The following is a 27,522-nucleotide window of genomic DNA, read 5'->3' as shown; positions in this document are numbered from 1 at the left end:
CAGGGGTCAGGGAATGGAGTTGGACAGTTTTCCCTGAGAAAACAATTCTTAAGAGATAGCATGTATGCTGTACTCCCCTTACTAATATTTACATTTTTTTCTTTTTCTCTTTGCCCTGTTTATAATCTTTTTCATATGCCTATGGAATCCAGAGTTACCTTTGAGTTTTGACCTGTGTATAGATAGTTATTTTATTGTTAGTGTCTTCATGTTTATTTCAAAGAGCATTCAAAGCCCTCAAAATGACTCACACCTAGTTTATTTAAAACTATGACTTCCCCTATTTTATATAGCCAGTTTTTATTATGGGTTCTGTTTTATGCTATCATCATACTGAGTTGCTAAAAGCCTGGAACTATGCTATGTATTCCTTTTTGTCTTCAAACATCTCATTTAGGTCTCAAGAGACTGTTGACCCCAATGGATATTCTCATATGGCCGCATTATATCACTAAATATCATATTTCAAAATGATCATATATGAGAAAGCAAACCGCTTTAATTATAGTCGCCTCGATAGTTTGCTGAGGAAGTCAGGTCTTTCCGAGGTAGTTTCCACCAGCAAGCCAGCAACTTTGGAAACTTGAAAGAAAATGCAAGATCTACAGAATGAGCGTATGGCCAAATACATACAGTGTACAAGCATGCACTTGTTCCCACTATGTAATACTTCTATGTTGCATTATTGAGATATCTAAAAACCTTAGACTCAGCATCAACCCTATTTTCTTAAAGGCTAAAAGAATTTCTGGTTGCAGAGTACAAAATTCTAATATTACAGTCAAAGTACAATTACGAATAAAGTATATGTGTGTGTGTATATATATGTGTGTGTGTGTGTGTATGAGTTGTATTTTAATAGCCACACAGATGTAGTGTTTAAATAGTCTATGTTATCTATTAATCTTTTTCAAGTAAACATTGTCCTACTTCAAACTATTTGACAAAAATGAATTATTCTACTAAATAATTAAGGCTTACCCAGTGGGAAAGATTTTTGTCCCAGAAATGTCAAATTGTTAATTAGTTTTTCTGCTCTACGGTCTATATTTAGGGAAGGCTATGCCCTCCCGTGAAATTCAATGAATAGCAGAGAACAACCCGGAACCCAGGAGAAGGCAGGCCAAGGCCCCCAAATCAACTTGTCAGTGACTTCCTGGGGATGCCCCCATCAGGGAAGCCTTTGTCCTTTCCTGACCTCAACTCACTTGCCTGTTACTGTGATGAATGTCAGAACCTGTCAGAAGGAAGAGACTAGGGAGTACAAGAGGCAGGATGTTAACCACTGAGGAAATAAAATTCAGTCAAAAGGACTTCAGATGTTTAACAATTCTGTTTGCATCTACAGGGATCCATTCTTCTATGCAATAGTCCTATTAACCTGAAACTGGAATTAGGGAGATTAAATGAAAAGACAGGAAGGAGAGTACAAGAAAACCTTGAACCACTTTGGTCAATAAAGAATTGGAATAAATGGAGTCAATTTCAGTATTTGTTACACTTAGGCTGGTCAAGTGGTGCAGTGGTTAAGGTAGCTGGATCCTACAGAGCCGAGAGCCCGTACCCCAGTGCTTTAAAAAACATGCAAGGCATGTGTGTGGGGGGTGCTTGAAATCCCAAGAAGAATCACATTCCTGCTGAAGAGTGATTTCTCACTTTTCCTCTCTCTCTGTCTTTTTCTGAGGAGCACATGTACCCTATAGCAAATTTATAAAAATAAAATTGCTATACTTTTCTTTGGTTTTCCTAATATAAAAGGAGACATATGAGAAAAAAACAACTATTATGTTTTTGCCTGTTTCTCAGGTATTTGAGGGGTACGAAAAAGATCTTCCTTTCATAATGCCTATGCTGGCATTTTCATTATGATGTCATTTAATATAGGTATATATGTTGCAGGTCAAAAATTCCAAAAGTGAAGTTCACTGATTATGTGAAGGTACTTAATAAAAAACCATAGCTTAAAAGCTAAAAAAGAAAAATCACTGCTACAAAGGTGAGATGTAATAAAGGGAAGAACAGAGGGAGACCTAGAGTCTGATGAAGCATATATACTTGGGGGCTAGCAGGGAGAAAATTTACTAGTCAGGGGTGTTAACTCTCACAAAAGAGAACGTAACTGGTTCGATTATAATAACGGAAAAGAAAGTAAAAACGACCTTTTTTATTTTATAACTGTTTGTAAACTATAAAAATAGCAATGCCTGCAGTTAGACTGCCCTAAATGAATTCTTCCTTGCTTATTATTATTGCAAAAACAGGAATTTTTCTGGATAGAATAAAATAAACTAACATTTCCAAAGACCAACTATGGGTAAGATGTTAGGCTAGTGGTAGTGGACAATTTAAAATAACAAAAGCACAAGGCATGGCTCCAGGCTTTTAGGGATTTTTAGAAAATTTACTGAGTGAGGACCAGTGGTGGCATGGTGGTTAGGACGCTGGACTCACACATGGCCAACTGTAGTTTAGGGCTCAGACCTGGAGGCTTGTTTTCTCACTTTCTCTCTCTCTCTGTCTCTGTCTCTCTGTCTCTCTCACTCTCTAGTGGGCACATGTGCCCTTATAACAAATTAAAAACTAATAATAATAATAAATAAAATAAAGTAAACAATTTTTAAAAAAGAAAACTTACAGAAAGAAGCAAGATTAAGAAATGAAAACCAAATAAATAAGGAGAATTTCATGCCCTGACTGGAACCATGTTTGCCATACAGGTGGAGTGATACATTTTAGGAAATTTTCAAGTCACTCTTTACATAAAGACTCATTTTACACCGACAATGTGAATAAAGAGTATCTTCATCATCATCACCTTACAATTCAGAAAGCAAAACAGTATATTATATGTGAATCTGAAGACTGTTACAAAGAATTCTCAGTGTCAGAAAAGCAAAGGAGGTCTTTAAAGGAGGTGAGGAAATAAAAGCTAATTCATTTTTAAATTTCTGGGTTTAAAGAAACAAACAATATCTTGAAGAAAGAACTCAACAAGTACCTCAGTTGCATGGGCAAATGCAAATAAAGAAAACCACAACTACAACCACACTCAACCAATACCAATCAGAGTAGGGTTCCTTGTGGGGTCTCTTTGGGGATTGGTGGAAAATGCATTTTTAAATCTGAAATCTGTTTTCATGCTTATCCAAAATCTTCAAAGGTAGATGAAGGGGGCAGGGGAGGCAGGTGCTATATAAAAAAAGTGCCCTTGAGAGTTATAAATTTCATACTCATATGAAAACGCCATAGGTAAGGAAACTTACCAGATTTGGCATCTGATCTTTAGTAATGGACCCAGAAGCAACTTTGGTTTATTTGGATTACTATACTGCAAGTCCAGACCCTGATATCAAGGAGACCCACCCCCATGCTCCTTACACATCTGTCTTCCTTCCCATCTTTTATACAGCTGTGTTCCTGACCGGAGTGCTGGGGGAGTGATTTCTCACTTTTCCTCTCTCTCTGTCTTTTTCTGAGGAGCACATGTACTCTATAACAAATTTATAAAAATAAAATTGCTATACTTTTCTTTGGTTTTCCTAATATAAAAGGAGACATATGAGAAAAAAACAACTATTATGTTTTTGCCTGTTTCTCAGGTATTTGAGGGGTACGAAAAAGATCTTCCTTTCATAATGCCTATGCTGGCATTTTCATTATGATGTCATTTAATATAGGTATATATGTTGCAGGTCAAAAATTCCAAAAGTGAAGTTCACTGATTATGTGAAGGTACTTAATAAAAAACCATAGCTTAAAAGCTAAAAAAGAAAAATCACTGCTACAAAGGTGAGATGTAATAAAGGGAAGAACAGAGGGAGACCTAGAGTCTGATGAAGCATATATACTTGGGGGCTAGCAGGGAGAAAATTTACTAGTCAGGGGTGTTAACTCTCACAAAAGAGAACGTAACTGGTTCGATTATAATAACGGAAAAGAAAGTAAAAACGACCTTTTTTATTTTATAACTGTTTGTAAACTATAAAAATAGCAATGCCTGCAGTTAGACTGCCCTAAATGAATTCTTCCTTGCTTATTATTATTGCAAAAACAGGAATTTTTCTGGATAGAATAAAATAAACTAACATTTCCAAAGACCAACTATGGGTAAGATGTTAGGCTAGTGGTAGTGGACAATTTAAAATAACAAAAGCACAAGGCATGGCTCCAGGCTTTTAGGGATTTTTAGAAAATTTACTGAGTGAGGACCAGTGGTGGCATGGTGGTTAGGACGCTGGACTCACACATGGCCAACTGTAGTTTAGGGCTCAGACCTGGAGGCTTGTTTTCTCACTTTCTCTCTCTCTCTGTCTCTGTCTCTCTGTCTCTCTCACTCTCTAGTGGGCACATGTGCCCTTATAACAAATTAAAAACTAATAATAATAATAAATAAAATAAAGTAAACAATTTTTAAAAAAGAAAACTTACAGAAAGAAGCAAGATTAAGAAATGAAAACCAAATAAATAAGGAGAATTTCATGCCCTAACTGGAACCATGTTTGCCATACAGGTGGAGTGATACATTTTAGGAAATTTTCAAGTCACTCTTTACATAAAGACTCATTTTACACCGACAATGTGAATAAAGAGTATCTTCATCATCATCACCTTACAATTCAGAAAGCAAAACAGTATATTATATGTGAATCTGAAGACTGGTACAAAGAATTCTCAGTGTCAGAAAAGCAAAGGAGGTCTTTAAAGGAGGTGAGGAAATAAAAGCTAATTCATTTTTAAATTTCTGGGTTTAAAGAAACAAACAATATCTTGAAGAAAGAACTCAACAAGTACCTCAGTTGCATGGGCAAATGCAAATAAAGAAAACCACAACTACAACCACACTCAACCAATACCAATCAGAGTAGGGTTCCTTGTGGGCTCTCTTTGGGGATTGGTGGAAAATGCATTTTTAAATCTGAAATCTGTTTTCATGCTTATCCAAAATCTTCAAAGGTAGATGAAGGGGGCAGGGGAGGCAGGTGCTATATAAAAAAAGTGCCCTTGAGAGTTATAAATTTCATACTCATATGAAAACGCCATAGGTAAGGAAACTTACCAGATTTGGCATCTGATCTTTAGTAATGGACCCAGAAGCAACTTTGGTTTATTTGGATTACTATACTGCAAGTCCAGACCCTGATATCAAGGAGACCCACCCCCATGCTCCTTACACATCTGTCTTCCTTCCCATCTTTTATACAGCTGTGTTCCTGACCGGAGTGCTGGGGAACCTGGTCCTCATGGGTGCGTTGTATTTTAAGCAGGGCACCCGAAGACTGATTGACATCTTCATCATCAACCTGGCTGCTTCCGACTTCATTTTCCTTGTCACATTGCCCCTCTGGGTGGACAAAGAGGCATCTCTAGGACTGTGGAGGACGGGCGCCTTCCTGTGCAAAGGCAGCTCCTACATGATCTCAGTCAACATGCACTGCAGTGTCTTCTTGCTCACTTGCATGAGTGTTGACCGCTACCTGGCCATCATGTGCCCAGCCATAGCCAGGCAAGTCAGAAGGAGAAACTGCGCCTATGGAGTCTGTGCCTGTGTCTGGTTTATCTCCTGCCTCCTGGGGCTGCCTACTCTCCTCTCCAGGGAACTCACGCTGATTGATGATAAGCCATACTGCGCAGAGAAGAAGGCAAGTTTCATCAAGCTGGCCTGGGCCCTGGTGGCCTTAATTGTCACCTTTTTTGTCCCCTTGCTGAGCATCGTGACCTGCTACTGTTGCATCACAAAGAAACTGTGTACTCATTACCAGCAGTCAGGAAAGCATAACAAAAAGCTGAAGAAATCCATCAAGATCATCTCTATTGTGGTAGCAGCCTTTGTGGTGTGCTGGCTGCCCTTTAATTCTTTCAAGCTCCTGGCCATTGTCTCCGGGTTGCAGCAAGAACTCTATTTTTCTTCAGCCATTCTTCGGCTGGGCATGGAGGTGAGTGGGCCCTTGGCATTCACTAACAGCTGTGTCAACCCTTTCATTTACTTTATCTTTGACGGCTACATCCGCCGGGCCATCATACACTGCTTGTGCCCTTGCCTGAAAAAGTATGATTTTGGGAGCAGCACGGAGACGTCAGATAGTCATCTCACTAAGGCTCTCTCCAACTGCATTCATGCAGAGGGTGATACCAGGAGGAGGAAGAGGTCTGTGTCGCTCTAAAATGAATTGTGACATTTCAAGCTCTGGTGGTGGGTTAGGAAGCTGATTTTTGTCACACGAAAAGAGGAGAAATGTATTAATGATAGGATTTGTATTGCTTCCTAAGTTCAAGAGTTCATTTTTTAACAGGACTGAAAAGTCCCTGTGTTGTGGATATAATTAGGTCATGTGCTGTTTTTTTCAGTCGAGCCCTCATTTGATCCTTGCCAGTCAAATTCACTAGGCAAAATACAATTCCCATCTGTCCTTGAACTGTCAGATAAAGGCTCCTGCTTGAAGATTCCTCATGATTGTTAATACACTTTCAGAACTTTCCTCTCTCAAAAACCATGGTTTTACCTTCACCCACACCACTTTTCAGACTGAGCTACATGTTGGACTATGCTTAAAAGATTCTGCCTACTTTCATCTGGTAAAAAAAATGTGGTGACAATGCAGGAAACAAAAATTATAATGTACCCGCACTCTGTAATTAATTGTTCCTGAGTTACTAAACTGGATTCTGCCCTCAGTCTTTAAAGCTTTGTACAGTGGTTCCTCATCCTCTTCCAATATTCATCTTATGCCCATTCACAGTGACTATGAACTGGAAAAAACTCATGAAGTAAAATTATGCTGCATTGTTTTTATAACTTTGGACTTACTTTATCACCTGGTCTTCCAGAGTATTTTAACAAATAAGCGTGGTGCAAGATTTGACCTTTGCCTTATGAGATACATTAGTAGAAATGTAATGTGTAGCAATTACTTTTAATGGGACTTTACTTTGCTCTTTTGTTTTCATTGCCTTTACAAATTAGAATTTGACTTTAGTTTAATTACATGTTTTCAGTTACCCAGTTATCTAGTTATCAAATAAAAATGTTACTCTTAATATAATTAGAGCTCATTAAATGATTAGTTCCACCCCCCCATGCAGATTATCATTTAGTATTTTAATTAAAATGTTACTGCTACGCATTCCCTAGAGCACCATTTGCTTAGCTCCGGGTATATATAAATTAAAATGTTACTGCTACGCATTCCCTAGAGTACCATTTGCTTAGCTCTGGGTGTATATAGTTCCAAGATGCACTCCAGGAACATCAGGAGACAGACTGCTCTGTATTCAGCCAAAGTGAAAAATCTGTAACGAAGATATTACTAGTATTTTATGTTTTCCTTCAAACCCAGAGAGCTTCCTGAATTCCTTCTGCCAATAAATATTTATTGAGTCAATTTGTTCCTATCTCCCATTTAGAGACTTTGAAGTGAAGAACATGTAATTAGCAGCAACCAAAAAAGCCTTTGCAGCACCAAACATGCTATTGTAAACATCGTTTTGATTCAAGACAAAGTGGGTCATGTTTTTTATTGTTCACTCTAACAAGTTACCATTTTACTTCTGAATATTAGGTTTGAAGATCAGAAAAGTCTCAGCATCTTTTCGGAGACTAGGTCACTCATTTCATACCACATATCTTTTGCATTAAGAGAAATCCCAGATATTAGACATGTCCTATTATAATCTACCTAGAAGTTGTAAATATGATTTTTGGTTTTATACATTTGTTAATTTGTTAATTTTTAAAAACCCTTTATTAAATAAAAATGTAAAATTTTATATAAGTATTTTTATGCTGAAATTATTAATTTCTACCAATATATTAGTATTAATTAATACTTATATTCTAACAACATTTTAATAAATTATAATAGCCATAAGGGGAAAAGGCTATGTCAATTATAACAAATGAAGTTTCTTGGATAACTGCAAAACTAAATTCAAAATAGTTGAATAGCTCTCCAAAGCTTTAACAAAAACAAAGTATAGAAGACACGCACTTTTTTATCAAAACAAATCAGCAAAAGTAATGTTACTAATCATGACAGTTGTTGCCTTTGAAAAATACTATCTTTTAAAAAATAGCTGAACTGATCAACTCAGGTATTTGCTAGGAGATAACGTTGGTTGTTGGTGTTTGCTTCATCTCAAATGTGACATTGAGAAAGTCATTTTAATCCTTTCCACCCTAATATAGCCGGTAATACCTATGTGCACAGAAGGACAAGGGTGTGGTAAGACTAGTAAGTATAACTAAAAAGCTTTCTAAAATATTGAATAAAGAGATACTGTATAAAGTGATGAGATTTCTATTATTAATTATTGAATGTATCTGTAAAATTCCCAAGGTAGAATCCCAAATGATACCTAATCACTCTCTTTAATAGTCAGGGAGAATCTGCGTATTCCATTTCTTCAGCTTTTGATGAGAATATTTAAATTACACCAAATAAATATATTGCTGCACATTTCACACTTCAAATAGATATGACAGTCACATGCATTAAGAAATTTTTAGATTATTTTTATATTCATAATGTGCCAGTTGTGGAAGCAAAAGTAGATATAAATTTATAGATAGAATAACTCTGATAGAAAAAAGTTTAAAACTTGACAAAGTTCAAATATTATCTTGTCACATGTACGTTCTTCCAGTATAAATTATAATCCACACTACAAAGCATCACCAAGTTTACTACAACTTATTAATACAAAGATTTTTTAAAAAATTTTTGGAGAGGTTTTTGCTATAGGGCACGTGCCCTCGCCAGACAGACAGAGAGACAGAAAGCGAGAAATCACCCCCCAGGGAGATGGCCATGCCACAATCCCTTCTCCCCCATTCTCCTCTCGGGCTCTTGGGCACGCACGCCCAGGCGCCCGGTGTGAGTTTAAGCCACCAGGTCCGGTACTCGAACCGTGGTGGACTACATGGGAGTCCAGTCATTATGCTAACTGCTGGTCCCAAGATTTAAATTTTTTGCACCAAAGTAAACATATTCTTCAATTCCATTTCCATGAATTGTTTAAGTCTGCTCAGAACAAATTAACACATATGGCCAAGAATTTCCAGAAATTAATCTGACATTTTAATATAATCATGCCTTGCTGATTACATCTAAAGTTGGAAAAACAAAAAATGTACAGAAAAATCACTATAGATTAGCATTACTTATCATTTGCTTAAGTAGTCCAAAGCTACTGTGAGGTCTGCAATAACAAATACAGGAGGATAGTAATCTCCCAAGCATTTGTCAAGTAAATGTTCTTGAAGTTTTCCCAGAAAAGCTCTCCATTAAACCCTGGGTAAAGTGCCACCTGATAATTTACAATTAATTTTAAACTAAATGTATTTAAGCCAGCCCACGGCATAGTGGCTAAGGTAGCTAAATCTCACATGCCCAACTGTGCAGTTCAAGTCCCAGACCCAGTAGCATGAAAAACATGCCAGACTGATATGGGATGTCCAAAATCCTAATAGGAGAATAGAGAAGGGATTATGGTGTGACCATTCCCCATGGGAGGTGCTCTCTCTCTTTCTCTCTCTCTCCCCCCTCCTTTCTCTCCAGTGAGTCCATGCACCCTCTAGAAAAATTTAAAATACTAATAATAAATAAAATAAGTGTACTTAAGGTGCACATAGTCACAAACACACATATACTCCACCAAGGCCATACTGAAAGATTAAAAATTAAAACTAACCTTACATTCTTGGAGTCTCATAGTCTGTGCATTCCAGCAAGACAAAAATCACTTCTGTGGTGAACTAAAGTTAAATGAGCAGTCTTAAAGGGATGCTATGTGCGTGACAAAGAGTAGACGATTGTTAGGGGTGACAGGTTAATTTTAAAATAGGTGCAGAAATGCACAGCATTATGGTAAGGTGAGGTGGAAGAAATCTTCCTCTATGATTCATCTCGACTCCTCAAATCACTCTCTATTCTCCTTGGTAATCTCAGAAGTGAGAAATGATTTGTCAAATATATATGCCACAGGGAACAGTAAGCTTAGATTGTCAGCTCATTCACAAAGTCAAGCAACACTAAAAGAATTAAAAATGTACTTCGAAAACCAGGCCTCTGGTGTAGGTATAGCCTGTGAGCAAGACAATGATTTCAGCCCCATTAGAGAGAAAGAAGCTATCAAGGAGGAAAAAAAAAAAAAAAGGCAAGAGAGTAATTCTAATTACCAAAATATTTGCAAACAGTTGCTGATTACTGCAAGCTCCCTTTTGGGGTTGGTGTGGATTGAATTTTCCCCTGCAAACTCCTGTAGTTGTTTCAGACCCTTTTCTTTGAGTCAGTATTCTTTATTTTATCAATTCCAGGAGTAAACAATTACGAATGGACTTTCTATGCAGGTGTGAGGAGAAACAGTACCAGCATCCTCATTTTATACTGCAGACACAAAAATCCACCTGAGGATGAGTTACCCATGTTGGTTCATGTTATCCTTGTCATTTCCTTAATAGAGTTAGATTTCCTAAATGTATTTGATAAGTGTAAACTTCATTCTAAGACAAACCTACAGCATTAAAAAACAAAAAAAAAAAAAAAAAAAAACAGAAACAAAAAAACCCTATTTTGGAATGTGACAAGCCAATGTGACAAACTTTTAATAAAGGTTCTTGTGACTAGCCAAGTCATAGTGAAATACAAACTCACATAAAATGTCCCTGTATCAATCTGAATGTGGGGATAGTATTCTGTTAGTTGACAGACATTAAACTGAAAAGTTCTTGATTCACTTACATGAATACTAATTTTCTAAGATCCAAACATACTTTAAAACTACAACGAAACTTTGTGAGTTGCCCATGTGCAATTAAGTGGAATTGTGGCTAACTTAGGCCAAGTGGTCCATTGAAGGATTTATAATACAATGTTAATGTTATTCGCATAATTCTCTGCAAACCTAGAAAGGATGTCATCCACCTGATATTATTCAGTAATTTTTTTTATTTGCGAATTAGAAAGATTCTATATAATAAGCTAGTTTGTCATCTCCATGTTAACCAAGTTAGACATAAACTATGAACACTTCATGTTTGAATATATCAAAAGTTATCCTTACTTGTATATTCATGATCTGTATTCAATAAATGCACTCTTCCATTTGCTCTTAATTGTATACAAAGCAGATGATATAGGATATTCTCATGACGCTCATAGACAATAAAATCTTATGCATCAAAAACTATGTATGGACCAGCCATCGTGGCACAGCCATAGAACAGTGCACTGCAAAGCTAGAAGCTATATGGAAGACCAGGGTTCAGTTCCTGGGTCACCCAGTACACAATGGGCACACAAGTGCATGACCTTGATCCTGGCTGGCTGAGAAAGATTAGGGCAGGGAATAGATCAATGCATGAAACCCTGATAAGAATGCTAATCTTTCTATCTTTCTCTCTCTCTTTCACAAAATAAATGAACCTTTAAACACTTATTTATGACTAAAGATTTTAGTTTTAATTTTAAAAACAAATTTCTGTGACAGAATCTTGAAAAAGCAGCTCAGCTCTTTTTCTTATAAAGCAGAGATTCTTTGCAATTAATAATTGTCCTTTGCAAAACCTTTAAAAATACCTAAATTTGCCAGTTACAATATAGCGTGTAGTAGAGGTAAGAATTTAGTTACATGTCCTACTTTCAGAGCTACTGTATAATGTATAGAAAATAAAGCTGAATTGTTATGTATCGGTCCTTAATACTCAGCTTCAAGACCAGCATGTGGCATAGTGATTTGGGGCACTGGACTTCCACATGGCAGACTGTAGTTCGAGTTCCGGGACCAGGAGGCTTGAAACATACCAGGTGCATGTGCGTGCATGACCAAAATCCCAAGAGGAGAATAGAGAAGGGATTGCTATGTGGCCATCTCCCTAGGGGCAGGGGGGCGGGGGGTGATTTCTCACTTTCTCTCTCTCTCTGTGTCTCCAGTAAGTGCACACACCATATAGCAAAAATCTCTCTCAACTAGTTAACTGAATTGTTCCTCATTGTATCATAGGTCAGTGGTTTAAATTTATACTTTTTGTGCCATAGACCCATGAATTTCCTTGAAAATTACAAAGTCAAACTATGAATGCAAAGTGTTTATCGTACACAGTGCTCTATGACAGCCGTAAGTTTGATAGATCTGACTGTAACAGTATATTCTTCAGCAGTGTATTGCAGTCCGCCCACTCACACACCTCTTTTTTGCTCGTATACACAAATACACACAAATACACAAAGCTACCATGCACAATTACAACTGATAAGTGTCTGCTTAATAAGTTTCTGCTTAATTACTAATATTCAGACTAAAGTACTTGAGTGAAATATGCCTATTTGACATCTACCCAATAAAATACAGAATATAAGAAAAGAAAATAATAAAATCAAAGAAAATACACAAAATATTAAATAGAAACACAGAATAAAATGGCATGTGTAAGTATAAACATATCAGCAATTAGGAAATAATACACATTTATAGAAGAGTTTATTAGCACTTGATTACACTCTGTAGGACTGAAAGAGGTAGGTATAAGTAGAACTTGTTTATTCATGGAGTTTGCAGTTCACATACTGATTTTTTGAATCAAAGAATAAGTACTGACAGCCAAAAAGAACACGCTACTTTTTTTTTTTTTGACAAGCTTAATAACTTTTTTGGTCTTTTCCAATAAACATTGGAAGAAAAACAGAAAAGAAAAATTCATACTTTCTCCATATACAATTCTTTTCATGTTATTCCCATTCTAGTGTGTTTATTTCCTAAATGTTCCATTTCCATGAAGCGTTCACATGGGCATCCCCAAATGGTAATGATGTCATTGTCCTTAAAGATTTTTAAATTCAAGAGACTATTTTATTTATTTTGTATGTGTGAGAGAGAGCACCTACTCCGTGGGGTCTCATCATGCTGTGATCGCCTTTCCTTAGTACCCCGTTCTTCTAGATCTCAGGTGGTGTCAGCTTGGGCTCTGGACCCACAGGTGGGAGTGGTTTCCAGAATGGCAGATCAGTATGCCCGTGCCTGCACCACTAAGGCCAGGCCTTAAGATTATTTTAGACACAGGAACAGCTCTTGAACTGTATTATTTAAATTTATTTCCAAATGACAAGCTAAAAAAAGGTATGCAAAACGAAGAAGATAACTCTAAGATGAACCTTGCCCAAACACAGTGATTTAATGAGATGCCCTCCCAATTACCCTCAGTTTGGAGCAAAAGCAAAACTGACAAGTCAGGTGGGGTAGTGGTAAACGAGAAATGAAACTCAGCCTGCGGTTTCATGTTTAAAGAAAAATACAGATTCAGAGGACTTGCAGGTAGATGGAAACAGCTCTTTTATTTCTAATGAAAAAGGCATTTGTGCAACCAGATCTCACTCATGTGCATCATATAAAAAGGCTTCAAACCAGAAAATTAGTAAAGAATTGAAAGAAAAAAAAAAAGAAAACTCCATGAAGAACTGCATAACTGATGCTGTCCTTAGGATTTCAATTACAATCATTTCATTTTCATAATTCAAACATTAAAAAATACTATCGATAAACTCAGGAAAATATATAGCAAGATAAATAATCAAAGCTCACAAAATTAAGATAACAAAATATAATTTTTACCAACTAAACTGGCTAAGACTTATATATTAAAGACATATATTAAATACCAAGAAGATGGACCAGAATTAGGGCTGTGGTGCCTGAGTAAAGCTTGTTGAATGTCATTTGATTAAGCTTTCTCAAGGAAATTTAGAAATCTTTATCAAAAGCAATTCCACTTTTTAGATTTTACCCTAAAAAACAATTATAGCCATGTGCAAAGATATACAGATATGCATTTCTTATTGCATAATTTCTCATAAAAGTCAAAACAACCTAAATATTCATAATTAACTGAATGAAGTTCAAGTACATGTTTAAAATGGAATACTATGGAGCCTTTAAAAATATGAGGAGACTTTTTAAAAAGACATGGAAAATGTAATTAAAGTGCAAGTATATTTTGGAACAAAAAAATCAAAATCTATGCATAGTTTTTTTTCCTCACAATATGTATATTTCATGGTCTTTAAAAACACCCCTCACATTTTAAAAATACTATACCATAGGGACCAGAAGATGGCATAATGATTCCATCACTGGACTCCCATGTAGTCGATCGCAGTTCTAGTCCTGGACCCAGCAGCTTAAAGCACACCAAGCACAAATGCATGCGTGCCCCCAAAAGAATGGAGAAGGGATTGTGGCATGGCCATCTCCTCCTAGAGGGTGATTTCTCAATTTCTGTCTTTCTGTCTTTCTCTGTCTCTCCAGTAAGCACATGCACCCTACAGCAAAAATCTCCCTAAAATAATAGTAATAATACTATACCATATACTGAAATAGTAAAGTCTTCATAATAAATCAAATAAAATTAAGTAGAAAAAGTAGATTACAAAACAGTGTCTATAAGATAATCACATCTATAACTATTTTATTCATAGAAAAATGCAAAAATACTAGAACATGTTGAAGTAAAACATTAACTTTATAACTAGTTAGTGGTTGTGGGTAATTTTTATTTTTATTATCACCTGTAGATTTAAAAGAAACATGTATCAATTCCATAGTAACAAAATAAGCTAAAATTTAGTTTGTTTGTTTGTTTTTTAAATAAAAATAGCACCTAAAGTAAATTTTTTGTAAAGCATCAATTCTGATAACCTTGAGACTTTCCCTAATAATCTTTTGAGTCTTTCTAGGAAGGCCTTTGTTACCTTTACAGAGGTTAAAAAAAGCAACAGTTTAAGAACCACTGTTAAGGGAACCAGCAGTTAGCGTAATGGCTATGCCACTGGATTCCCATGTAGTCGACCGCGGTTCACATCCCGGACCCGGTGGCTTAGAACTCACGCCGGGCGCGTGTGCGTGCGTGCCCAAGATCCCGAGAGGAGAATGGAGGAGAAGGGATTGCGGCGTGACCAGCCCCCCTGGGGGGTGATTTCTCGCTTTCTATCTCTATGTCTCTCCCTGTCTGTCTGGCGAGTGCACATGCCCTATAGCGAAAACCTCTCAAAAAAAAAAAAAAAAAAAAAAAAGAACCGCTGTTAAAAAAAATCGTGAATGGTCATGACCATTTCCACATTTGGGCAGAGACTTTGTTTCCCCATGGCTTGCATCCAGCACTGCAGATCGGTACACACAGCAGCTCTTGCATCCCAAATATGGAATCATCTGGTGCCACGTCTGTCCACCAGCTAGGAAGACAGCTCCCCTCCCAGGGATGAGGAGGAGGGTAGCTAAGGGGATGGGCTCGCTCTGTCTTCATTTTGTACGTCCACTCCTTTGCTTCAGATCAGGTAGTTATGACTGCTGAACTAAACTGAAATGTCAGAAACAGCACAGCACTGACTAGAATTAAAATGGGTTTCTGCAAATCTTTTTTTTGTTTCCATATTGGCATTCTATATAGTTTAACTGGACAAAATTATATAAAAAGACTATCAATTTTAGGTTATGCACAGCATTGCCATAATATATTTTTAAATAATAATATTTTGTCATCCTTTGACTTAGCATTTAATTTAATATAATGTTGTCAAAATGACAGTTTCCTTTTTTTTCTAGATTAAAAGTCTCCATCATGCTATATACAATATATTTTTAATAAAGAACTTACTTTACATCTTATTTACTCATTTATTTATTTACTTACTTATTTGTCTGACCAGAGAGACACACAGAGAGAGGAAAAGTAGGAAAGCAAGCCATCAGGTCCAGGACTTGAACTGTGGTTGGCCATGTGGGAGGGTGCAGCACTTCAACCACCATGCCACTTGATGGCCCCAAACTTACTTTTTTTTAATCTGTTAAATGTTTCTTCTCTTTGCCTCTTACACCCACCCTCTACCACCTACTTTCTATCATCTACTCCCCTTCCTTACCATCTCTGGTATCTATGCTCATCCTCTTTACTATCATATATTCAGATCTTTCCATTTCTGTCATAGAGTGCAGATATTTGGTACATATTGAGTGGGGATATACAATGTACATCTTCCAAAGTCTGGCTCACTTCACTCAACATTAAGTTTTCTATATTAATTGACTATGAATCAAACAATAGAGTCTCATCGTCTCTTATAATTGATACTCTATAGCATATATGTGCCACAGGTTTTCAACCCAGTCATGTTTTGGACCTTTAGGTTGACTCCATGTATTAGCAATTGTGAATAACACTGAGTGATTTCCTATCCTTTGAATAAACATTAAGGAGTGGAAATATTGGGTCATCTGGTAGTTCTGTTTGTAGGTTTTTGCAAAACCTCCATATTGTTTTCTATAGTGGTTGTGCTAATTACATTCCACCAACATTGTAAGAGTGTTCTTCACCACAGCCTCGCCAACACTTTTCGTTCTTTATTTTTTTGATCCTAGACATTCTAACATGGGTCAAGTGATATCTCATTATGGTTTGAATTTATATTTCCCTTATGACAAGAGAATGAACATTTTTTCATCCCTTGTGTCCATTCGTAAGTCTTCCTTAGAGAGTTGTGAAATTTTGCATGTTTTAAATATTACATTTTATATTTCTTTTGCATTTAGTTTTTTTCTTCTGATATATGGTAATGATGAAGAGTCCATTTCACTCACATTATTTGGAAACAATTTTGCCACCCTCTTAATTTTTTACAGCTTATTCTAGCTTACTATTATTAGATAAATTAATGATGTAGTAACTTCCACTTGATTTCTATTCTGTCCTTTCTCTGTGTTATGTTGATTTCCTATTTAAATGGAAGACATTTCTGTATGTGAATTCAATGTAACTTGAAACCACAAGGAGTGATTACCAGTTATGTGTGAGTCTAGAGTTCCTCCAGCTATTGCCAAGGAATCATAAATCTTTCCACAAACTACAGGCTTATATTCTACAGTAGGTAATAAGTAACTTAGATGATTATGCAATTTTGAGAATGATAACAGCATTTTGGAGTTATAAAATTCGTTGGAAGATCAAAACCATAAAGGCTCTGGAAACACAGTTCTGGCTTCTGGCTATTATCCCCTGGCTGACACTTCCTGGAAAAGGTACAGCTAACTGCATTACTAGGGTATAAAATGCTTAAAACATTAATTTATAATACTTGTTATGAAACAGCTGCTACCACTGGGAGGATAGTATAGCATTGCGTTAAAGAACCTGGGAGACCTGTATTTACCATTTATTTGCTATAGCAGACAAGCTTGTTTCTTAACTTCCCTGAGTCTAATTTTTCACTATAAAATGGGAACAATTACACTTGTCTTAGTAGACATTGGCGCCTGTAATTAAGATGAGAAAGTGAGGAATTTGGCATAACAACTCATACACACTAAGAGCCTAATAAATGATAGCTATGAAACATTTCCATTTTACAGATGAAGAAAATAAGACTTTAAAAATCAAATTTCAAAAATTCAGAGTTCATATAATTATTAATGGACTGAACCAAAAATGAAGCCCTGATTTTAACCAAGCCCAGAGCTATGTGATTCCAAAGCTCATGCTCTTTCTACTGCACAATATCCCCAGGTCTGTTCATTTCTCTCCCTTCTCCCCTCCTTTGTCTAATACAACAAATTTTCAAACTCTTCTTTTTCTTATTTTTTCCAGTGCAAATATCTCAAACAACCAAACCCTCTGCCTATTTATGACTGATACATATACATGATGCTGCTTAAGGGAGGAGAAAGTCCATTTTATTGAAAACATAATTCTTCCTCAGAAAAAGTTATTGAACATATTTCCCTGTTGTATGATCTCTTCATTTTAATCCGTCACAAGTAGCACTTCTGTCCCTTCTGATGGCCACCAAGCCTTTAGTCAATTCACAAGTATGTTGTAAGCAGATAATAATTATCTATTTTACTCATTCTGGCACCCAAATCCACATTAAAGCACCTATGCTATGGACCTGCAACAGCAACCCTCACAGGAAAAGCTTTTTTTAAAGACAATATATGCTACGTAAGTTTTAGAGTCTCACTTTCTCTATCCTTCAAAGTTTTGCTGATCACAGATTTCTTATGTACACATGGCAAGGAAAAGTAAATCTAACCCCAAAAGCACATTCAATAACCTGTGTGTCTATGGAAAATGCAGCCTAAACTGCCATCGAGAATCTAAACTTTTACCATCTTATTTACTTGCTTATTTGTTGATAAAAGGCTCATGTACTCATTGGAGAGAGACAGAGGACAGAGAAAGAGAAAGTTAGGAATCATCTCTTAAAGGGAATGGCCACACCACAATCCCTTCTCCTCCACCTCTCCCTCCTTTGGGGATTTACACACATGCACCCACGACTGCCATGCTTCTCAAGACACCGGGTCAAAGACTCAAACCGTGCAGTTGGCTATGTGGAGTCCAGCTGCTTAAACCACCATGTCAGGGGTTGGTCCCATCGTCTTTTATGAATTCTTGTTTGTTATGAGAAGGAGCTGCACAGGAAGTTTTTTATACTTTTGAGAAGGCACATTTTTTAAAATGACCTCCTACTTTAATAGTGACTCCCAGGGACCAGCAGTTAGCATAATGGCTATGTCGCTGGACTCCCATGTAGTCGACCGCAGTTTACCTCCCGGAACCGGTGGCTTAAAACTCACGCCAGGCATGTGTGCCTGCGTGCCCAAGATCCCGAGAGGAGAATGGAGGAGAAAGGATTGCGGCGTGGCCATCCCCCCTGGGGGGTGATTTCTCGCTTTCTATCTCTCTGTCTGGCCAGCACACGTGCCCTATAGCAAAGACCTCTCAAAAAACAAAAAAAAAATAGTGACTCCCAAATGTAATTTTAAAAAGCAAGGGACTTCTCTAACTAGGAATATTATAAATTATCCCAAACATAAAACCTTGATTTAAATGAGCTTTAACTAAGAAACAATATTTTCCATGCCAGGACATTGAAGAGGAGTTAAGCACATTTGAAGTGAAATAGTAGTAGGTTGGGAATCACTAATCCACAACCAAGAAGAAAAGTAAATCTAAATTTTAATAAGAGATCATGAGATTAGAATATTTGACCCCTTTTATTAACATTAAGGAATCAGTACCTTAGAGAGTACATTAAAATGCTAAAAAGTGGTTATTTAGGCAGCAAAACTAAAGACAAATTCATTTTTAATTTTTATTTTTCTTTATGTTTTTTCAAACAGTTCACTTTTTTGTGAGAGAGAAAGTACACTCACGGAAGAGAGAAAGAGAAAGAAAGAAAGAAAGAGAAGGAGAGACTTTGGACAGGGTCTCCCCTTGTCAGGATCTCCCTGCCCTGTCTCCAGTTAGCTAGGGCCCCAGGCCCACGTCACCGCCACTGCAGCTGGCTTGTTTTGATTGCGCTCGGGACCAAATCTGGGTCTTCCAAGAAGTCCCAGACAACACACAGGCACGTACTCCCACTTGTGCCGTTGTGGTCGCGGCGAACCTTGTGCAGTTTCTTTTTTTTTTTTTTTTTTTTTTGAGAGGTTTTCGCGATAGGGCGCGTGCGTTCGCCAGAACAGAGAGAGACAGAGAGACAGAAAGCGAGAAATCACCTGGGGGGGAGGGGGGGGAGATGGTCACGCCACAATCCCTTCTCCTCCATTCTCCTCTCAGGACCTTGGGCACGCACGCACACGTGCCCAGCGTGATGTAAACCCCCCGGGTCGAGTACGCGAACCATGGTCGACTACATGGGAGTCCAGCGACATAGCCATTACGCCAACTGCTGGTTCCCAACATTGTGCAGTTTCTATAATGAGTATGTATTTCTTCTTTTAAAGTTTTTAAAGCTATGTTATTTATTTCATGAGAGAGAGACAGGTACTCTCAACAGGGTCTCACCTTGCTCTTATCCTTCCTTCAGCTCTCCAGCCAGCCGGGATCCTAAGTGAACCTGGGGCGTACAAGTCCCCTGGGGGTCAGAACCCAGGCTTCCGACGTGACTCCACCATTGGGCAGAACTGCCCTACATCTACAACACCGTGGCTGGGACTGCACTTCCTTTCTTAAACATTAAAGTGAGGAATTCTCAAATCACTGTCACATATGGCCTGAAATAAATATTAATATTTCAGTATGATTTTTCCTTTTCCTCAAAAGTCAAAATAAGAATTTTATAAAAGGTCTCATTTGCTTTTAAATATAACATCTATGTGGGACCAGCAGTTAGCATAATGGCTATGTCACTGGACTCTCACGTCTTCAACCACAGTTTGCGTCCCGGACCTGGTGACTTAAAACTCACGCTGAGCGCGTGTGCGTGCATGCCCAGGATCCCGAGAGGATAATGGAGGAGAAGGTATCACGGCGTGGCCATCCCCCCTGGAGGGGTGATTTCTCCCTTTCTGTCTCTCTGTCTCTCTTTGTCTGTCTGGCGAGCGCATGTGCCCTATAGTGAAAACCTCTCCAAAAAAAATTTTTAAAAAAATATATATATATATAACATCTATGATTTTAGATTATGTTTAGCTAAAATTAAAGCTCAATCAAATAATATTAGTTCTCATGTTAAATGCATCAAATCATTGTTTTGGTTCAAAGCTTCCAACTTACTTTCATTAAATTGACTTGTCTATTAAGTCAAAGGTCTTTCTGATTTGTGCAACTAGACACAGTTTTTACTTTCTTTTGGAATATTCCAACTTTTTAAGTAAATGTAAATTAGAATTTGTTGGCCAAAATAATAGTTTACTATGAATTTAGCTTTACTGTCTGTTTCAAATGTTCTATTTTTAAATCTTTGCAATAGAATATTTCTAGAAAAGTATAAATATCTTACAGTGAAAATTTTCTGAAGTAATGAATTTTTTATCTGAGAAGCCTTATGAGGATGAATGTTACCTTTGGATGTTTTCTCTTTTGCATGAACTTACCTAGAAAATGTTCTAGCTTCAAAGATACTAATATCTGAGAATTGCTCTATCAGCTATCAAGGAAGAACAACTGACCTGCCATCAATTTTCCATTTTAACAACGCAGCTCTGTTACTAGGAAAAATGCACTGGGTGGATGACTAGAAACAACTATTTTCATTGCAGTAATTTTAGAAAATGGATACTAAACATAAAACTTATGAAGTATTTATTTAGTACCAAGGAACTGTTAAATGGTTCACATATGTTGTTTCACTCCATTTAATCCACAAACCAACCTGTGAAAAAACGTACCTAGTCTTCCTTCCTTCTTTGTCTTTTCTCTATAGGGCTGGCTCTTACCTGCATCCCTGTCTGAAGGTCTCTCTTCTCCAGCATCCACCCCCAATAAATGTCTTTCCTAATCTAATTTTGGGGTCTGCTTATCTGCAAAATGGAGTTAACATATATACATGCACACAATTGGAGGAGGAGGATAATAAAGTTTTTGATGGTTCAAGTATCCTTTTAAGAAATGCTTTCAGAAATGTCAAAGATAGAGTGTGCTCTACAATGGAATATTAAGAGTCATGTCTTGTGCACCCTCATGCTGCCAAAGCCATATATTAAGAACAGATAACTGTAAAAATGTACTTCAGATAAGTCTGTTGATGAAATGACTAAGCAAAGCCCTCAACAACTCTATAGGTTGTGTAGACAAAAATTCTTCCTATAACTCTTACTATAATTATTATTAGAGTTTATCTGTTTGATTTTTCCACTATTTCCATACCTTTCTTCCACTTCACTAAAAAATTAAAAAGAGAAATGCCTTAAAATAATAGAGTAAAAAATCATAATATGTTATAATGGTGGTAGGGGAGCTTTAAAACCTGAAAAATTTGAGTTTCAAATCATAACAGTCTATTACTAAAAAAAAAAAAAAAAAAATCTGTGTGAGCTTGGACAAGTTATTGACATTTCTCTCCCTCAGTTTTCCCACCTGAAAAAAGAGAATAACATTATTTTCCTTGAGATTATTGAGAATTAAATAAGGAAAGTAATTTGTGTAATTCGTGCAAGTCATGTTTGCTTTGTTTTAGCATTCATTGTTAATCTAGTATGGACTATCATAAATCTATATACATTCAAAAACAGATTTCAATTTAAAAATAATTTAACTGTAAAAACTTAAGGTCTACCAGGTCATCGTTGAGGAGGTTTACAGTACTTTTCACTTTATCCACAGTTTCACTCCCCACAGTTACCTATGGTATACAGTAATAAGATATTCCAAGAGAGGGAGAGACCACATTTACATGAATTTCATTGCAGTATATTCTTTTTGTTTTGTAAAATGAGAATTAAGTTCATTTTGCTACACAGTAAGCATAAGCATAATTATTATGCTTATAATTAACACATATATATTATATATTGTATATTATTTATATTTAATCACTGAACATCTTTACAGTATACAACATGCAGTATATGCTTTTAATTATACTATTTTATTGTTGTTGTTAATCCCTTGTCCAATTTATAAATTATATTTACATGTTATATGTATAGGAAAAACATAATATACATAGTGTAGTATATATGGTCTTAAGTACTATCTGGAATTTAGACATTCATTGGGGGTCTTGTAGTATATTCCCCACAGATAAGAGGGACTACTGTGTATAAACTATGTATAATATAATATATTCAACATAATATATGCCTATCTAAATATGCAGACCCATAGAATTGGAATCCTCATTTATGATCAATACATTTGTTTTAGCTTCTGTACAACACATTTTATAAATCATATTTAAGAATTATTTTTGTTGGGACCAGCAGATGGCATGGTAGTTAGGGCGCTGGACACTCCCACATGGCCTACCGGGGTTCAAGTCCTGAATCTGGTGGCTTGCTTTCTCACTTCCCTTCTCTCTCACTCTCACCCTCTGTCTCTCTCTGGTCAAATTAAAAAATCAATGAATGAATAAATAAAAAATAAAATAAATACTTATTTTTTTAAAAAAGAATTATTTTTGTTGAAAGCAAAATGAATACATTTATTATTTAGCTGCATTTAGTGCTGTAATAGAAGATGCAATTTAGAAGATTAGATTATCAGTCCCTATCTCTGTAATTGTATGTCCTTTCTCAGAAGTTTATATAAATAACGTTTTTCAGATTGACTAACACAGATGTGTATACACAGATAACTAATCCAAAATTATTTATAAAGAAGGAGGAAGAGACTTAAGGATCTACTGAGACATAGTTTTGCTCTGAAGATAAGAGAAATCTTACCTGTAGGCAAGAAGTTCTCTTTTCAAAGGTCAAGCATTTTTCTTGGCTTTGACATTTGTGGTGACTTAAAGTAGAGGAAAATCTAGAAATATAGATCTGCAAATGTTTGAAATACTCCATCAGACATACCAAGACTCAAAATATCACAAACATTTTATGCATATTTCCGTGTATAGAAAAAAAATTAACTATAAAATTATTTTCCTCTCACTTGTAAGCCTGGTGCCTGCAACACTGCCCCTGGAATAATTAGCTCTGATTTGGATGTGGTGGGTAGCAGAGGACTGACAAAGGAGGCAGAGGTGGGAAACAGGATCATTGTGGGTGCTGATTTTCCTTTTACTTTAGGAAAGAATTTCTCCCCTGTGTTTTCAGTATCTAAAATGACTAGCCAGGTAAAAACTAAGAAGTTAGGTAGATATCTCAGGGAGTATTGGAGTGGTCAGATGAGACTGGAGAAAACCCATGCCCTGTGAGGGCATTTGATCTGCGGGTAGGAAGGGAAGGACCTTGCACCTGCCGCACCCTCCCAAGTCCTCCACCCTTGCGTAACCCTGCCAAGAGCAGCTGCCACTCATTACCTCAACAACCAAACAGTGTTCAGGGTATGAATGGCTACCTTAATGCTGATTTTTCTTGAGCCATTTCTGGTTTTAGTGCCTCTCTGCTTTCCTTCAAGGTGAAAACAACGTTTGTGGTTTTTAAGGTGTTAGAGATTGCTCCTTTCATCTCTCATTTTACACACAAAACATAGAAAATAAGAAACACCAAAAAAACCACTCATGGTCTTAGAAACGTGTTTGAAAATTTCAATGTCAAGATCCAGTTAGAGTCAAACAAAATTTAATGTGCCAAATTTCAAATGGAAATTTGGTTCTGTGCATTTTAAAACGTGTGACAACTGTTTACAGTACTCTATTTAAGGCAGGCAGATATATCAAAATGTGCATGATAGAATTTAAGGCTCATTTATATAAATTGTTATAAAATACAACACAAACATTGCTCTCGGAGGAATTGTTAAAATCATCAGATTCAACCCACTCATTCTTCAAATGAGGAGACTAAGCAAAATGCAGAGTCAATTCAGAAGCAAAATCTCATTGTGTGTGGGGTTTTTGTTTGTTTAATAAATAATTCAGCTGGTACACATGGGTACAATTATAAAGGTTGTTAAAATATCGATATATTTCTGCTCCCGTTGGTAAATAACCATTGTCCTAAAGCCTCTGGATTCCCCACCACTGGTGTGGCCTCTGTCACCTTCCCTAGAAGCTCTTGGACCCTTCAAGATCAAACAACTGAAGAGTTAACACCTTGTATTCATGAATATATGCACAAAATAAAATCACACATGAATATGTACAATTTTGGGGTCAGTTTTAAATCATATTAAAAAAAGAATTAATGGCTTGCAAACAACAGACCTTTGAGAGCCAAGCTTTTTGGATTGGTTGCCTATGAGTGTGCAGATTACTAAATGGTTTTTGGTTTCATTTCTACATGCAGTCAATGACAGAAATTTGAATTCTTAACTGTAGCAAACATGTTGGTTGACCCAGCATCCACTCTCTCATTTTCTTTGTACTAACAATAGTTGGGGACTCTCCACTCTCCCCCAGAAGGCAATCGTCTATCTGCCCTTTCCCACACAGCTCGTGTGTTTTGGTAAAAGCTGAACCCACTCTCCAGCCAGCAGGTGGGGTGGAGAGTAAGGCACTGGATCTCCCACAAGGCCAGTTGTGCAGTTCTAGTCCCAGACCCAGCAGCTTGAAGTCATGCTGAGTACAAGCGCATGCATGCCCAAAATCCCAAGAGGAGAATGGAGAAGGGATTGTGCTGCGGCTATCCTCCCTGGAAGGTGATTTCTCTCTTCTCTCTCTCTCTCATAAGTGAATGCACCCTATAGCATAAATAAATAAATAAATAAATAAAAATAAAAGAACTGAACCCACTCTCCATCGCATAACAAAATCTTGATAGACTTCAGGTCCTCAGTACATTCCATCCCTGACCACAGTCACCACGCAGTGAGCTTGAGACCAACCTGGCTATTTAGAATATGAGGCACATTGCTTGCTCTCCCACTGTGTTTGCTATACTGAAACTTGCAACCAGTTATGAACAAGAAAGGAGCCACTCTTAGAATAAAGTTTACATTGTCCATGGTAAAGAAGACATATTAAACACTAAGCATCCTAAACATAAAAAACTGGGTGACATGGGTGACTCAACCAAGCCTGAAGTTTTCCCCATACCTGGGACTTCCAATGACCTGATACTAAAAATTGTAAGCCGGATTGAGTTGAAATGTCTTTTACTTGAAACTAAGGGACCCAACTCATGTACTGGTTTCCCAACAAAGTTTTGTGAAAGTTCTCTTCAGTTAGATATATCACAAAGAAAAAGTTCCCAAAATATGTTCTGAAAAGTACAAATTCCAGGAGAAGTTACAGTCCTAGAAGGAAGTAGCTCAATAAACAAAGGTAAATATGAAGACCCAGATCATCTCACCATGCAGATTTGTGTATAATCAAAACATAATTTTCATTTTTTGTTCTTATCTAATCTTTTAAAAATTTATTCAGCAGGGCAATTCTCTCCCTTCTTTCCATGAAGAACTTGGCAGCCCATTGACTTTTCTGCTTCTCTTTGGGAAGAGCTTTGCATCATAAAACACAGCATCAATTTAATTCATCAGATAAAGAACAACTCTGTTCTTTCCTTCTCCTCACCATTCACCTACTCACCAGCTGCTCAGGAAAAGGTGGAATGGGGTAAGGTTGCCAGATTTAGTAAACAGAAATACAAGATGCCTGGTTAAATGTTAATTTCAGATGAATAGCAAATGATTTGTTTTGTATAAGTATGAGCCAAGATTACTTGGAATATGCTTATAATAAAAATAATTTATCAGGACCAGCAGATGATGTAATGGTTACATCGCTGGACTCCCACATAGTCAACCGCAGTTCAAGTCCTAAACTGGCAGCTTAAAACTCACGCTGGATGCGTGTGCATGCATGCCCAAAATCCTGAGAGGAGAATGAAGGAGAAGGGATTGTGGCATGGCCATCCAACCTGGGGGATGATTTCTCACTTTCTGTCTCTCTCCATCTCTCTGGCAAGCACACACCCGCCCGACAGCAAAATCTCTCAAAAAAAAAAAAAAAAGAGGAAGAAGAATTTATCATTCATCTGAAATTTAAACTGAGCACCTGGTATTTTATCTATCAACCTTAGATGAAGGAAGGGAGAAGAAGAAGATTTACCTCATGTTGCTGAGTGAATTCATGTCCTTTGGGCATGGCAGGTGGTAAAGATGACTCATGTGGGACAACAGTAGGGGTGCTTTGAAGAGTCCATCACAAATTACCTCTTCGGCATCATTTCTTCAGATCTGAGGGATATTCCTCAGTTCCCCAGGGTATCTACCCCTCCTTAGCCCCTGGTCCACCAGAGGGATGCTCTATTCCCCTTAGTACTTAGCTACTCCAGTAGTACCTACTCCAGCCTACTCTTAGTCACGGAAAAAATGAGGTACTTTGCCCCCATGCAGCAGTGAGTTCCTGGCTTGGCCACCAAAGTGCTAATGAGTAGCTTTTGTATCTAAATTTTCCAGCAAGAAATCAACCTATCTACAGTGTTCCTGATGCACCAAAAACACTCCCATTAGTCCCAGTGAAGTCCCTGGCTTCTGGGCACAGTGTAGGAGGCAGTAACTTTCACGTCTAAGGAAATCTCATAAAACCCTTCTCTCCATGCTTTGAAGGGATCTAAGAGTTATGACATACATTTCCAGATATTATGCTTGTACCATCTGTATATTTGATTTAGCAACTTGCTTGAAAATTTTGCATTTATTTTATCTTGATGCCTGGTTAAAATTTCAATTTTAACATTCTGTTACATAGGTTTCTTTTCTGGGAAAATTCTCACAACTTCTATATAAATACAGCATGACTAAAGTGAACCTGGAAGAAGAACTGAACTGCCTTCCTAGGCTGGCTGTCTCATGGGTGACCTCTACTCCTATTCGCTGAAAATATCCACCTTTAAAAAAAAAAAAAAAATTGGCAGGAGTTTTAGGGGACTGGATTATTGTACGATTCTTGGTGAAATGACAATCCTCAAATTAAATATCAAAAAATTCCTGCAAGAGTTAAAAATATTTTCAGTGGGCCATTCCTGTAAGCACTGTGCAGGGGAAGCTGTGTTCCACATGGCCAACCACAGTTTGAGTCCCAGGTAGGTTAAACACACTGGGCACATACATGCATGCCCAGGGTCCTGATAGAATGGAAAATTGAAGGAAAAGGGATTGCAATGTGACTGGGCCCTCTCTCTTTATGCACCCTCAGAAATTTTTTAAAATTT

The 27,522-nt window shown here is 37.1% G+C and overlaps 1 protein-coding gene across 4 annotated transcripts; it reads left to right on the top strand.

Annotated features, from left to right (window-relative positions):
• The first annotated feature begins 4,980 nt into the window (after positions 1-4,980).
• Positions 4,981-27,192, top strand: GPR15 (G protein-coupled receptor 15). Of its 4 annotated transcripts, none has more exons than XR_003547086.1 (3): positions 4,981-5,933; positions 25,737-25,922; positions 27,060-27,192. XR_003547086.1 is itself a non-coding variant. In XM_006163920.2 (1 exon), the coding sequence occupies exon 1, from the start codon at positions 5,082-5,084 to the stop codon at positions 6,159-6,161; it is 1,080 nt and encodes a 359-aa protein (XP_006163982.1). In that variant the 5' UTR covers positions 4,981-5,081; the 3' UTR covers positions 6,162-7,040. The 4 variants fall into 4 exon arrangements, 1 of the variants encoding a protein (XP_006163982.1); XR_003547085.1 differs by having other exon boundaries at positions 25,734-25,922; XR_003547087.1 differs by lacking the exons at positions 25,737-25,922; positions 27,060-27,192 and adding exons at positions 19,848-20,001; positions 21,186-21,242.
• The last annotated feature ends 330 nt before the right edge of the window (positions 27,193-27,522 follow it).

The sequence above is a fragment of the Tupaia chinensis genome, unplaced genomic scaffold (genome assembly GCF_000334495.1).
Source record: "Tupaia chinensis unplaced genomic scaffold, TupChi_1.0 Scaffold143570_1, whole genome shotgun sequence".
Taxonomy (NCBI): Eukaryota; Metazoa; Chordata; class Mammalia; order Scandentia; family Tupaiidae; genus Tupaia; species Tupaia belangeri.
The sequence above is the reverse complement of the archived record's forward strand: the minus strand, read 5'-3'. Positions and strand labels throughout refer to the sequence as shown.